Here is a 15071-nt window from a genome sequence, read left to right as displayed (position 1 = left end):
GCCTCTACTGTGACAAGATAATAATAATAAAATAAGGGACAGCAGCTCCTCTGGCAGCTAAATATGTATCTACCTGCCACAGCCTGAGGGACTCACTATAACATTCAAAAATGCATGGATTTATGTATAATTGTTTAAAACTGTACTGTACCGTACTGATTATGAATTGTAATATTGTAATATTAGATTAGAGCAGGAATACGCTGCACAGTGCTCTGGCATCTTGTTCCTTCTGCTGCTCAACTCATAGGCTCAACGAGTCACTCATAGAACTTATCTGGTAGGATGACCGATCCAAGATGGCGGCCGCATTTCTCGCGGCCCAACGTTCGATGCGGCATCTACTCTTTATATGTCTATGGGCCAGAGCACAGGTTTTATTTTCTAAACAAAGAGCTTCAATTTTGAAGCGAGAGATTTCCCCCCGTATCACTTCCGGTGTCGTTTCAAGCCAGTTAGGATAACGTCAAACCCTAGAAAGCGTCTTATATTTATGTGTTAAAAGTGTCGTATTTCCATGTAAACTTAATGTAACGTTAGAGGAAAAAACAAAAAACAATTTGCGTATACCGTTATGGCTTGGACTGCTTTGCACACACGAATGTATGTCTGTTTAGTTTAGCCTCTAGCTAACATTAGCTTTCAGCTAATTCTCAATGAATGCCCTCGGTGTTTTAGTTTGATTCTTTTATGCAGTCTCTGGTTTGACTGTGCTTAAAAAGCACCTTTGTAGTTCCTTTAAGAGAAGTCTGACAAATACAAGTTGTTTGACTGAACGCGTAATGGTCCTACGCCAGCAGCAACAGTTTCATCAAGACTTTTATTTTGAAAAAAGGAAATAACAGGCACCAAGATGATCAGCTGACTGATATGTTGACCAGGCATGTTGGCCGCTGCCGGTGGAGGAAGCAAATACAATCGTTGACAGTTTCGGCGATGAGTGACTTTAAAGTTCGACGTTTACTTCATTTTGAGACCCGTGACACTGTATAGTCTCTTCATTTTCCCGGTTCTGTCCCCGTGTGGATGAACGGTTTCCAGTTCGTGTACACAATAATAAGTATTGTGGATTTTCTTCAGATAGATTTGCCTGAACTGTGATCCATGTGAAAGGTGAACAACAAGCCAACAAGAATACACATTTCTGCGGTCAGTATGGACATCCAGAACGAGAGGAGGAGGCTGCTGGATGCGGAGGATGGAGATGAGGATCCGACAGGACTCATGTCCGAGCAGGAGGCTTATCTGAGGTCAGTCAACACAAAAACACACCAGGACAGTTCAGTGTAGCTGCTTTTTATTCTGATAGAGCTGTGCGATTTGACCAAAAGATGCAAAAGTGCTAAAAATAGATGCAAACCCCCACAAAAAGATGCAAATGACTCAAAAGAGATGCAAAACCACCACAAAAATAATTTTATTCTTTTATTTCATTCTGCATATACATAGCATTTATTTGCTTTATTTTTGTTTAGTTTTGTATCTTATACTTAGTGTTTATAGTTTGTATCCTTATCTAGGCATCTACAGGCTCCAAACAACCTTTTATTAGTTAAGTGACCATGAAAGTATGTTGCATCTTTGCAGTTACATGTTTGGTCTTTCTGTTTCTTTATTGCAAAGTTGTTTCTGTGACTGATCAGTCACCTCCTGCTCTAATGTCAACACTCTTCATGGAGAACTTGTTTTGTCTCTTTGAGCTCAAGCCGCTGTGAATTGATGCTGTTATGTTAAATAGAAAGCCAAAAAGCTGACAGTGTTCTGCTGTTGAACTGAAGCACTTTTATGTGTAAATGAACTTGTGTTGGCAGCTGACCTGTCCTTTGATCATGTCTACACCTTCCCACTGAGCTTTCTTCCTCTTTTCTTCCCACAGTAAAGTGAAGAACGGGAAGTTGTATCTGGCGACGTTTGCGTCGGTTCTGGGTCCCATGAGTTTCGGGTTCGTGTTGGGGTACAGCTCTCCAGCCATCCCTGAACTCACCAGCATGGACGCCGACCCTCGTCTGCGGATGGACGATAACCAGGCCTCCTGGTTTGGGGTATGAGGATGATGATGAGGATGATGATGATGATGATTTATTATCACATGCCTTTAAAGCAGAACAGCCTTTTAGTTGATGTAGTTTTAAACTTATCAGCAGTTTCATGTCCCCCACAAACATATTTCATTGGAGTTCAAAACCTAGTTACATTATAAAGAAACAGAAAAAAGCCAATGTGAGTGCAGTTAAAGCTTCGGTTTGGTTACTTATGGTTAATTGTCTGCAGGGACTTAAAAAGTATTAAAAGTTGATAAATCAATTTATAGAAAATCAAGAGAAAGACCTTCAACTCAAACCAGCTTAAATCACTTCTCTTCCTGGTGTGACCTTCAGCAGACCATCTTGACCACGCGTAAATGCATTGAGTGATTGGCTGATTAGATATTTGCATTAAAACAGTTGAACAGTTGAGTCATCAATACTAAAGATAAACTCACTCATCTTGAACCTCTTATCTGGGGTCGGGTCGCGGGGGCAACAGCTCTAGCAGGGGACCCCAAACTTCCCTCATGGGCCACTTTAACCATTTCTAACTGGGGGATCCCGAGGCGTTCCCAGGCCAGTGTGGTGATATAATCTCTCCACCGGGTCCTGGGTCTTCCCCGAGGCCTCCTCCCAGCTGGACGTCCCTTGAACACCTCCCTAGGGAGGCGCCCATGGTTCATCCTTACTAGATTTTTTTTTTTTGGTCTTGTTTTTTTAAATGTGTGAACCTGCTTTAAAGAAGAAAAAATCCCAGATAAACAGGACTGAAAGGTTTAGGCGGAAAAGTGCAGATTTGAACATTGTCTAGTTCTAAATTGTGCATAACTTCGGTCAAATACAGGGTAAATAAAATAAAATAATTCCCTGTGGTGTTTGTGTCTCAGTCCATAGTGACGGTGGGAGCGGCGGCCGGCGGCCTGCTGGGTGGTTGGATGGTGGAGAAGATCGGCAGAAAGCTCAGTCTGATGTTCTGCTCGCTGCCGCTTGTCTTCGGCTTCACTATCATCATCGCGGCGCAGAACGTGTGGATGCTTTACATCGGCAGAGTGCTCACCGGCCTCGCCAGTGGGGTCACGTCACTGGTCGTCCCGGTAAGAAGCAACCGGATGTCTTTCTTCTGTTGGTCACGTTCCTGCCGCAAAAATGCCCAATATTTGGCTGTTTGTAGCCTCTCAAATGTTGTTGCTTTTCTCTGTGACTCGACTCTGCGCTTCCTTGGCTCTTGAGCAACACACCTGCCATGACATGGTTGCGTCCTCCAGCAACGTCCTCCAGTATACGTGTCGTTTGCTAACAGCAAGTTATTTGGGATCAGGCTATTTCCAGACAAAAACAATAGCGTTCATTCTAAAATTATTATTGTATTGTTATTTTTGTAACTGGGGATGGTACATTGGAGCAAACTCAAACATTTCTCTGATGCTTGGAAAGTTTGAGTTTGCTACAATGGGACTTTTCCGGTCTCAAGTTCTTCATCTGTTCAAGCTGTACCGCGCATGTCTTTCAGCTGCGTAACAGTTAATAGGGATCCACTCTCAATAAACCACACAGTTTGTACATAACGCACCTCTAATAAATACGTCCCAGAGATGTCAGGAGCTCCAAGTCCATCAGACGAAAGGTTGTCGAAAAAATCGAAGGACAGACATCAAACAAACAGACAGAGACTCCCTCCATTTTTGTCAGATTGTAAATTGAATATTTTATGGTTATTATAGATTATTTGAAGGACAAAACAAGCATTATGAGGATATCATTTTGGGTCCTGGTAACTTGAGATTGTTCCTCAGGTTTTATACACCAAAAGATTCATCAGGAAAGTAAACAGCATCTTTATTTATTTATTTATTTTTTTTTAAAAACAAAAACTCCCAAATATGTGCTTACAAACATAAATAAACATACATTTAGTAGGTTTAGAATAAAAAAAGAAAGGGAATATAATCTAACAAAGAATAAGCATCTTTACTGTACAGTATATCGATAGTTTTAATGGATAATAAGAGCAACCATTAGTTGAAGAATTAAACAATTAATCGGTAAAAGTAAAAATGACAAACTTGTTAAATATCACATTTATACGGATAAAAGCCTCTGCTAAAATATCACTGATGTTTGGTGGACTGCTGTCAGTAACTCTGGTGTGGAATTGTCTCTTTGGCTCTCTTCCTACAGCTGTATATCTCTGAGATGGCCCACGAGCGGGTACGGGGGACGTTAGGCTCCTGTGTGCAGCTCATGGTGGTGCTAGGCATCATGGGAGTGTATCTAGCAGGTATGTTAGGTGTTTACAGCATCCTTAAAATCTCATTTTGTTAAGTGTGACTACAGGTTATTGCAGCTGTTTACAAGCTGCAAATCATTGAACAGCCACCATTATAACAGTGGCTACAAACCTGCGCTCTTATGGAAAATATCTTTGCTCTTTATGGTTATTATCTGTATTCATTCTCTCTGCCGCTCTGTCAAATACTTAATGACAATACACTTTAGTTTAAAGTCTTTTCTCTGCTCTTTTAAACCCTCTGGATCAAAGGTTGTGCAGAGGAAAATGATCAAATCGTGCTCATCATGTGATTCATTCAGAGTCCTGTACAAACTCACCGATTGACCTGCATGAAAATAGCTGCTACTTTCTAATCATGTTAGCCGCATGCCATTCACATTCACTCAGGAGAAGCTGGTGTGTCACCATAGACTGTATATTTCATTATAGAGTCTGTGTGTGTCACATGTGTGCTGTTTCTGCTAGCATAACTGCTACAACCAGATGGTTAGTTCTTAGTCCGTTAGATGTTACTGTTTATGTTGTAATGTTTACGGATTTCCGATAAAAATATAATTTTAAAAAATGTCTGTTTGCTCAGTGCTAACACATAATATGGAATTAACATGAACGTGATAATTGGAAATTAGCATGAACATAGCTAATCTTGCTTATTGTGTTAGCAACATGCTATTAGACCTCCCCCCCGAGTGAGGAGTTGTAGAGGATGATGGCCTGAGGGACAAATTAGTTCTTGAGCCTGTTGGTCCTCCTCTGGGTGCTGATGACGGTGTGCAGGGGGTGGCTGGCATTGTCCATAATGTCCAGCTGTTTTTCCAGTGTCCTCCTCTCTGCCACCGTCACCAGCAAATCCAGTTTCATGCCGACAACAGAGCCAGCCCGCCTGATCAGTTTATCCAGTCTGGAGGTGTCCTTCTTTGATATGCTGCCCTGAAGGGCTTTAGTGCTTCTGACCACAGTGTCAGACGCAGTGTCCTTCAGCCTGACGTACTGTGGCCCGTCAGTGTGGTAGTCTCTGACCCAGTCCATCAGATAGGGGTCTATTCACGTTCACACAGGAGAAGCTGGTGTGCCACATGATGTGAAAAAAATAAATAAATAATAATTATGTCTTTTGGGTTAAATGGCCCGAACAAATGGTATTTATTTAGTCCCTGTTATATAAAGTCATTATTTTGCTTGCAAGCTAGGAAAAAAAAGTCAGAAGCCAGCTGCTGTTGAGCACAAAGGTGAACTCTGTGATGGAAAATCCAGCGGAACAATTAGATCTGCAGAGGAAAATATTTTTAGACACAGCAGATGAAGACATTCATGAGGAAACCTGGACTTGACAGGGCTCCTCTGTGTCCTGCAGCCTTCAATTTGTCATGTACAGAGCAGGACCTGACACGTTTACAACACAACTTGTCATAAATCCATAAGTTTACTCTCTGCACAGCATCTAGAAAAGACATTCAGGAAGAAAGAAGGTGCATTACAAAAGGTCAAGGTTGTTTTAGTCCATACATGTATATCTCAATCAGGCTCTAATCCAGGCTGAGGCTCATCCAAAGTCTGTCCTGATTAGTTTAGATTAGATTTTTTTAGTTATTCTCTACACCAAACATGCTGACTACTGTCTGGTTTCAGCCTCTTACTCTCTGATCTTATCCCGCAGGTCTCTTCTTGGACTGGCGCTGGCTAGCAATCTGCAGCTCCATCCCGCCGACGCTGCTGATGGTCTGCATGTGCTTCATGCCGGAGTCGCCCCGCTTCCTGCTGTCGCAGGGCAAGAGGAGGGAGGCCGAGGAGGCGCTGCGCTTCCTGCGAGGGCCGGACGCCCCCGTCGAGTGGGAGTGCGCCCGCATCGAGGACTCCTGTGATGAGCAGGTGAGGAGTCTTGTGGTCCCAGAAAGTAGAATCTATCTGTAGTCCGTAAGAAGTGAGAAGTGTCGGTCTGACGGACTTCATGTTTCCTCTCAGGGCTCTAGTTTGCAGATGTCTGATCTGAAGGACCCGGGTGTTTACAAGCCTCTGGTGATAGGCGTCATGCTGATGATCTTTCAGCAGATGACGGGGATCAACGCCATCATGTTCTACGCTGAGAACATATTTGAACAGGCACATTTTAAGGTGAGGATTCACTTTTACCTAGACCTTCAAGCAGGTAACAACGGTGTCCAAGCCCTCGGGCAACTCGGACCCGGTGACCTGCGGAGGTGATGCAATTATGACCAACAGGTCCACAACCACAACGCAAGTCGCAGCTTGATCGCAGCACAGATGGTAGTTTGAAAAAGGTATTTGAAAAAGTAGATTTTGCAATTGCTCACAAAATACATGCATTACTCAGTTTTGCATAACAGCCCCAGCTTGTGGCCGATTGATGTCAGATTTTGCACAGACCCTTAGTGGAGCACGGGAAATTACTTTTCCAAGTTGTGCAATAATCAGAGAATCTACTGATGGACCTCATGGAGAAATACTACCAATCCAAGTTTAATGTTTATCAGACTAATTATTGCATAGATATACTACACTTCCTGTTTTGACTACAGCATACACAAAGTTCTTCCTTTCTAACTCACACATATTTTGGACTTGTACAAGTCTTTTGATAACTTTTCATCAAGATGATGAAAGAATCAGAACATGTGGGTGTGAGAAATCTAAATTTGCGGTACACGATTTGGAAGTTAGGGGCCAAAAAGCTTGTCCCTTGATTATAGCGCCACCTTGTGGTGGATATGTCATTTTTGGTGTGTTCTGTGGTGGCACCAGTCTATACCTCCCCTGCAAGTTTGTACCATTAATGCTCCAGTATAAGTGATATTCAAAACAGCACCACCTAGTGGTTGGTTGGTGTCAAATTTGGTAGAAGGTCTCAGTAAGACATACGAAACTAGATTACCAAGTTTTTGTGGATCTAACACAATTTGGACATGGAATAACTATTTGTGAATGTGCAAGGTATGACGTGGGAGTTACAGGCAAAAACACATTTTTTTGGTGTTATAGTGTCACAACTGTGCAAAATGCAGTCCGGAAACTCCGGGAAAAATCCGAGCAAGGGGGCTGGAAGTAAGGGGGTTGAAATTTGGGAAGAGACTTTGTGTACCTAGCCCAATAATTGTGCAAAATGCAGGATCACAATCAAAATGAAGGCAGAGTTCAAAGATTGCTGGGGCTCAAAAGAGTATACGACGATTCAAACCATAATTGGCCTTTTCTTTGAGTGATTTAGCGTGTGTTTGTTCTGTATGTCATATCAGTGAAAACATAGTTTATCCTGTTGGAAGACTTAATGTGAATGTTTGCTTGTCTTTCAGGAGAGTGACCTGGCTTCAGTGATCGTGGGTGTGATTCAGGTCGTCTTTACAGGAGTGGCAGCTCTGATCATGGACAAAGCTGGAAGGAAAGTCCTTCTCATCATCTCCGGTATTTCCAATCAAACACATTTGATTTACTTTTTTAATAAAAGCAAAGTCAGTTTTAAGGTACTGATACTGAACCACAACATCCCTTTGGTTGCTTGTCATTTCCTTTTTCTCTCTCCTCTCATTTACTTCCATATCTTTGCATTCAACCATCAGGCAGCAAGTGAACATCAGAAAATGCCATTTAAACATTCATTTAATTTTCTTTTAAATGTTATGATGATGATTTATTTTTTATTTCATAGGCCATGCTGTTTCTTTAGCACCAGAAATGCACTGCAAGGTCAGATCATTTGTTTTTCCATCAATAACCAAGGTGTTGCCATGGCGATCAGCACCACAACATTCGGGGTTTACTTCTACCTGATGTCCAAACTTCACAGCACCGCCTCGCTGAGCCATTTGGCGCTGGACATCCAGAGCAGGGCTGGTGAAGATCCCCACGGTGACCTGTCGTGGCTGGCTCTGGCCAGCATGGCCGTCTTCATCACAGGTGAGGTCCTGGTTCACAGACAGGTCTGTCCTCTGCTTCAAACACCATAGTAACTGGATAATGTTATATTAATCACATTAAAATATAGATATTACATCCCATACTCGCAAAGGTACATTTGAGAGTCATCTGCAAAGAGTCTGATCCTCACAAAAGGACTAAATCCACTTTTGTTGCTGTGCTCAGGTTTTGCTCTCGGTTGGGGTCCGATCCCGTGGCTCGTCATGTCGGAGATTTTCCCCTCCAAAGTGAGGGGCGTCGCCAGTGCTGTCTGCGTCCTCACCAACTGGAGCATGGCGTTCATCATCACCAAAACCTTCCAAGACATGATGGTGAGTGCTCAACACGACGTTAGCTTTCTTTTTTTATATAGGAGGTCAGACAGAACATGGGTAAAGATCGGGTCTTCCCTTGATAACGGTTGCTTTAAGGTCGTGTTTTATTGAGATCAAATGAACAGATATATTATGAATGTGGCATAACATCCTGTTAAAACTATTAACCTCGAGATCACAGAATACGAAACAACGTAATGTCAAAACATAAATTGTCTTAATCCTGATGTGACATAACAAACACTACATACACATAATCACTGTTTAAATTTGAAGCTCTTCTCATCATTTAACTCATTTTGTCAAGAAAATGCCATTTAAAAATAACACGGAAATGACATTCAGTATACATGCATAAATGTTAAACACAAACGTTTGTAAGAGTTGCCCAACTATCGTTAAGATTAAAATATCAACAAAAACACAACTATAGAAGCAAGATACAAATAGATGGAACTTTTCTAAGGAATCTAAAAGATGGACGAAGAACGTTATTTACAAAAACAAAAGAAACAGTACATTCACACACGTTCGTATGCTTTTGAGAGAAGATATTTTTTAAGAATTTTTGTGAGTGTCTGCGGGAAAACTATTCCAAGTCACTCGACTTCTGTACCTGACGACACTGAAATACAATAATCCAATTCTGAAGTATATTTACATCAATTACGTTTAAAGTGAAATTCCGGTGCAAAATCATCCCATGGTCTTTTTCGCCACTTGCATACATCAAATAAGCCGCCAGGACAGTTTTTTTCGTGTAACAACTATTAACAGAGAAATCCGTCAGAGTTGCTAACATCCGGACGTGGCTAACACTGATTAGCTCGGGGCAGTACGGTGAAGGCATTCAAACGTCTTTTTTAACCACTCATACGGCTCAAAATAACAGCAAACCTCTGCAGCAGCATGAGATAACTTTTAAACCCCAGGAGCCTGAAGCTTTCCTGTTTCACCAAATGTAAGAATTTGCTGCTTTTTGCTATTTTATATCATCGTAAACCTAATATCTTAGAGCTGCAACTGACGCTTATTTCATCATCATCGATTATTTTCTCAATTATTTGATTAGTTGTTTGGTCTATAAAATAGTGAAAAGCCCAAGACGACGTCCTCAAATGTCTTGTTTTGACCCCAACTCAAAGATATTCAGTTTCCTGTCACAGGAGGACAGAAACACGAAAATATTCACATTTAAGAAGCTGGAATCAGATGAGGTTTTAACTTTATTTTCTTTTTAAAGAAATGACTCAAACCAATTCATTGATTATAAAATAGTAGCTGAATAATTTAATAGTTAATTAGTCTTTAATCATTATTTGCAACTTTTTGTTTTTCTTTTACTGTTTCAGATAAATATAGACTAAATAATTAACAGAGTAATGCAAACAATTTGATGTGGGTTTGTTTCACTTGGGAAACCTTTTCCAACATCATCATGTAACTGCGACCTTTTCCAGAGTCTCCTCACCAGCGCTGGAACCTTCTGGCTCTTCGCCTGTATGTGCATCCTCAACCTCATCTTCACCGTCGCCTTCGTCCCAGAAACAAAGGGCAAGACACTGGAACAGATCGAAGCCACTTTCAGAGGGACATCAGGTCCATGAATGTCCCACCTCTCCCCCAGTGAATACACATCACACATGACAGAAACTGAAATATCTCAGAATCCAGATCTCCTTGGAGACGCTGTGTGGGCATTAAAAAAAGATCTTTCTTAAAGTGTAATTCCGGCGTAAAATCACAGCATGGTCTTTTTCGGCACTTTATATACATCAAATAAGACATCAAGACATTTTTTCCCCCTGTAACAACTATTAATGGAGACATTGCTAACAGTGATTAGCTCGGGGCAGTACGGTGAAGGCATTAAAATGTCTTTTTTAACCACTAATACAGCTGAAAATAACAGCAAACCTCTGCAGCAGCATGAGAAGAGTCCTGAAAGAAAACAAAGCACCAACAACGTAGTTAGTGAACCCAGAGTTTATTAAAAGAGTGTTTTAAAGACTTACCTACTGGCCCCAGTACCATCTCCTCTCATAGTAAAGTCCATTCAAGTGGATTACCAAAGTCATTCCAAAAGGAAGGAGCCCATTGGTGCTTCGTTTTTACCGTACTGCACTGTGGCTGATTTGTTAGCCACGTCCGGCTGTTAGCGACTCTCCCGGATTTCTCCGTTGATAGTTGTTACATGAAAAAAAACTGTCTTAATGGCTTATTTGATGAACCCAAGTGCCGAAAAAGACCATGAGAGGATTTTACTGTTGAATTACACTTTAAGCTTTTTAAAGCTATGAACACTTTCTCATCATTAGTTTTTATGAAATAAAACCCTCTCTTCATGAAAGTTATAATCTTCAGTTTTGGTTTTCTGGAGGTGTTGATTCAACTGTATGATCGTTTTGGAGGGTGCTGTTCAACTGTGTTTGCTTTAAGATGGTTTCTAATATTTGGGTTAGACTAATATTTGGGTTAGACTGCACTGACAGACTGCCTAATGAAAGAGATGATTTACACTCAGCTAACCTGAACCCTGCGACATTAAAGAATTTGATGATCAGGCCATTTAAATACAGTTTTCCACCCGTCAAATCCTTTAAACGTGGGTTGGATGGGTCATGAATAGATTGCGGATGCGACAGCACCATGAATTGCAGCCAGTTTCTGCTCAATCTTAAGATGATAGTACAGTGCAAACACGCTCCTCAAGTCTTGTGTAATTTGCCCTTTTTGGTGTCTGATTGCAGTTGGCTGATATAAATGGACGCATATTCAAACAAATGTTGCCTTTGCAAGAACACCATATGGCATATGAATTGTCATTTAGTCTCTACTAAGATGCTGTTAGTATCATGTTTGAAACCTAGGCAACCTTATCTTAACTTAGCGTACATAAACTTTTCTTAACCTGACCAAGTAGCTTAGTTGGATACAAACGTTAACCACTTTTTAAAAAAACAAAACAGAAAGCTTAAAATACTTAGCTATGACGTGCAAAATGTCATCAAATACAATGTGCTCTCTGTACGCTCTCCAATGAGATCATGTTGAGAAAACAGTTGATCCTGACCGACATTCCTCAAACCTTCAGGAAGGAATTGAATTATTTATTTATTAATTTTTTATAGATGATTAGATGCAGAGGACACTTAATGAATGCATTTCGTCACCACCAACTCCCTGAAGACACTAATAACTTCCCTGTAGCTGCGTGCTGCTGATCTTCGTGAATCGACCCGCTTGTGCTACGAGTCTCATTTGCACAGAAATGGGACAAATTTGCACCAAATGTTTGCACATAACCTCATTTAAATACATGCAAAAAGCACAGGAGCATGCAGACGTTGTACTTGTGTGTGCTTTGAGACCTGCACGGTTTCTTTTTGTCTTATTTGTGCAGGTTTAGCAGTCGCAAAAGATGTTCAAACCTTCAGTGTGCTGCTGCCTCCAGTAAAACATCTGCACGCTGCCCCCCGCAGGTCTCACTGCTGTGATCCGCCTCTAATCTTCACACTCAGGTCTTCTGTGCAGGTTTAAAATGTCCTGTACTGAGGCAGCTTCACAGATAACCAGCTTTGCAGAAAGCATTCAAACTGAAAATCATGTGCACTAGTAAAAGTTAGAGATAACACTGAGGTCTTTCATGCTTTCAGGTTTCAATTCTTCACTGTGATGTGTCAGAGTGAATTTGGAATATCGGAGCCTTTTTTTTTAAAGAGAAAAATGTCTGGTACACTTGAATTAATGTCACATATAATCAATTCCAAAGGTGGCAAGTTTTGACAGTTTTAACAAAATCTAAACGTCCGTAGATGTCGCAGCATCAGCAGCTTGAAATCTGTCCTATACAAATGTAAGTTTACTGAAAATAAGAAATAGAAATACTAATTTACAACGATGTTAAAGCAGATCGGAGGACATACTTTTTAACAAGGATAAACCAAGACTTTTGCAGAAACCCTATTGTGATGATGTCATCATTAGGGGACTGGAGTCGACTGTTTACACTGACTGTTTATTTAACTGCAGTTTACATCATCAGAGAAATGAATTGAAATTAAACTTTCTGTGGTGCAAAAAAAGTTTTAAAATGTCTAGAATTAAAAAGAGTGTGTTTTTGTAACTTTTAATAATAATTTGTTTGTATTCTTGTAAAGGAAATGTTTTAAACACATGTTATCGGAACTGTACACACATGAGATATTGGTGATGTTCAAAGATTCCAATGATTTTTTTTTTAATTTTCTTTTTTTTACCAATTCACCTCCAGGGGAATAAATAAGCGTGGTTTGGTGTTTGTTTGAACAGATCCAATGAAGCTTGTATTTGTTTGTTATCCTGGTGTGAAACTGAACCGTACCATAAACTTCAAATTATTTGCGACCTGTTTTGTTTGTTATTCATGTAATTGCTTGGTTTTATCGCACAGTATGTGCACTCATTATTTATTCTCTCGTTCCTTCACTTTATTATACTTTGAGATACATCGCCTGTATGAAAGATGCCATATAAATAATGTGTTATTAGGTTAAAAACATCCTTTTTATTGATCAACAAAATCGACAAACAACATTGCAGGTTGAAATACAGTATCAAAATGTGTACGTCTGAGTAGTAGTGCTGCAACTAACGATTACTTTCATGGTTGATTATTTTCTTGGGAATGATTAATTGTTCTATAAAAATGGTAAAAAAAATATCAATCAGTGTTTCAAAAAGCCCAAGATGGCGTCTTGATTTGTCCACAACTCAAAGATATTCAGGTAACTGTCGTAGAGAAGGCAATACACCAGAAAATATTCACATTTAAGCCTGAGTATTTGGGGGGGGGGGGTCTTTAAAAAAATACTCTAATTAATTTGCAAAATAGTACCACATTAAATATCTAATCTAAAACAACACCAAAAAGACATAAATAGAATATATTGTAAATAAATAAAAATAAAGTAAATAACATGTATTCCATAGACTCTGATGAATTAATTCATTTATACAGTCTATGGTACATTCATGCATTTCTTGTCAGTTTAAATTCTGAGTTTGCGCACTACAACGTTTATGACTTTTCAAAATAAAAGTAACTTTACACCAATGTACGACTTTGATGCTTTTCTATGAATCGCGTTTGAGTTAATGCAATAAACTAAATAAGCTCGAGCACAAAAATCATGATCTACTATTTTCTAAAAGTATTTATTTAAAAAGTCTCCAAAGTTTCTCCCCTGCGGAACTATTGTGACAGCTCGCCCCCTGCACGCTTCTTCCTGTCCGCGGTCAAAAACAACGGAAACACTTCCTAAACCGCCTGGTGTTACCCAAAGCTAATGGAAGGAGGCTAGGACACCAAAAACAAAACCTCTACTTGATGCTTATAAGGAGACGAACTTACTTAGATGCACTATTTATTTTAACTCATTTTCCCATTAATTTGTTAAATCCTATTATTTTGTATATATAATTTAAGTTATCCTTTTTATCCAGTGTGCCTTTTATTTATGTTGAGAGATGTTTTTGTCTCGTTTTCTATGCCATGATATTGTAGTATTGTGTTTTGTATTATTGTACAAATTATCTTAATTAATAAATAATTTTTTGTGAATCCTGAATGTTTTTGACAAGTGAATGAACATGAGCCGTACAGAATATTAAGTTGAAATGTTTTTTATATCCTTTTTAAAAAAAAATACAATGGCAGATGCACTATCATAGAATACGTATTTTGTTAAACAAAACAATTTTCTTTTCAATAAAAAATAGCCGCACTATAATAGGACAATTAAAAGAACATAAATGCTTTCAAAAAAATAGGTGCACTATCATAAAACAATTTAAAGAATTATGTTTTTAAAAAATCCTTTTCAATAAAAAAATTGCAGACTCACGATCATAGAACAATTAAAGATATTATGTTAAAAGATAACTTTCCTTTTCAATATTTTTTTTATTTTAAGAAGGCACACAATCATAAAACAAATAAAAGTATTATGTTTTAAGAAAATCCTTTTGAATAAAAAAAACATCTGGTGCGCTATCATAAAACACTTAAAGGTATTATGCTTAAAAACATATTTTCTAATAATTAAAATAGAACAGTTTAAAGTATTATGTTTAAACAAAATAAAAGATAAAAAAAACTCAATAAAATAAATAAAAATAGCAGACGCACATATCATAAATCAATTAAATGTATGTTAAAAATATTTTTCCTTTTCAATACTACAATACTTGAATAGGCACACTATCATAAAACAGTTTAAAGTGTTATGTTTAAATATATATATATATATATTTTCAATGAAAAAAATAGCAGGCTCACTATCGGAGGGATTATGTTTAAAAAATAAAATATTTTTTTAATAATAAAGAAATAAATAAAAGCAGGCGCACTATCATAGAATAATTCATTATGTTTAAAAAAAAAACTGGACTGGTTGTTTGTCTAGGAAGACGTTTCACCTCTCATCCAAGAGGCTTCATCAGTTCATGTACACATCTGACCAGTCCAGT

At 39.0% G+C, this 15071-nt stretch overlaps 1 protein-coding gene across 1 annotated transcript; it reads left to right on the top strand.

Annotated features, from left to right (window-relative positions):
• The first annotated feature begins 974 nt into the window (after positions 1-974).
• Positions 975-12627, top strand: slc2a8 (solute carrier family 2 member 8). The gene is made up of 10 exons (XM_083912863.1): positions 975-1250; positions 1877-2042; positions 2915-3121; positions 4206-4305; positions 5975-6186; positions 6280-6429; positions 7626-7734; positions 8050-8226; positions 8413-8558; positions 10022-12627. The coding sequence occupies exons 1-10, from the start codon at positions 1156-1158 to the stop codon at positions 10166-10168; spliced, it is 1509 nt and encodes a 502-aa protein (XP_083768989.1). The 5' UTR covers positions 975-1155; the 3' UTR covers positions 10169-12627.
• Positions 12628-15071: the final 2444 nt, after the last annotated feature.

Source organism: Echiichthys vipera, assembly GCF_963691815.1.
Source record: "Echiichthys vipera genome assembly, chromosome: 4".
NCBI classification, from domain to species: Eukaryota; Metazoa; Chordata; class Actinopteri; order Perciformes; family Trachinidae; genus Echiichthys; species Echiichthys vipera.
This window is presented reverse-complemented; position numbering and strand designations above follow the sequence as displayed.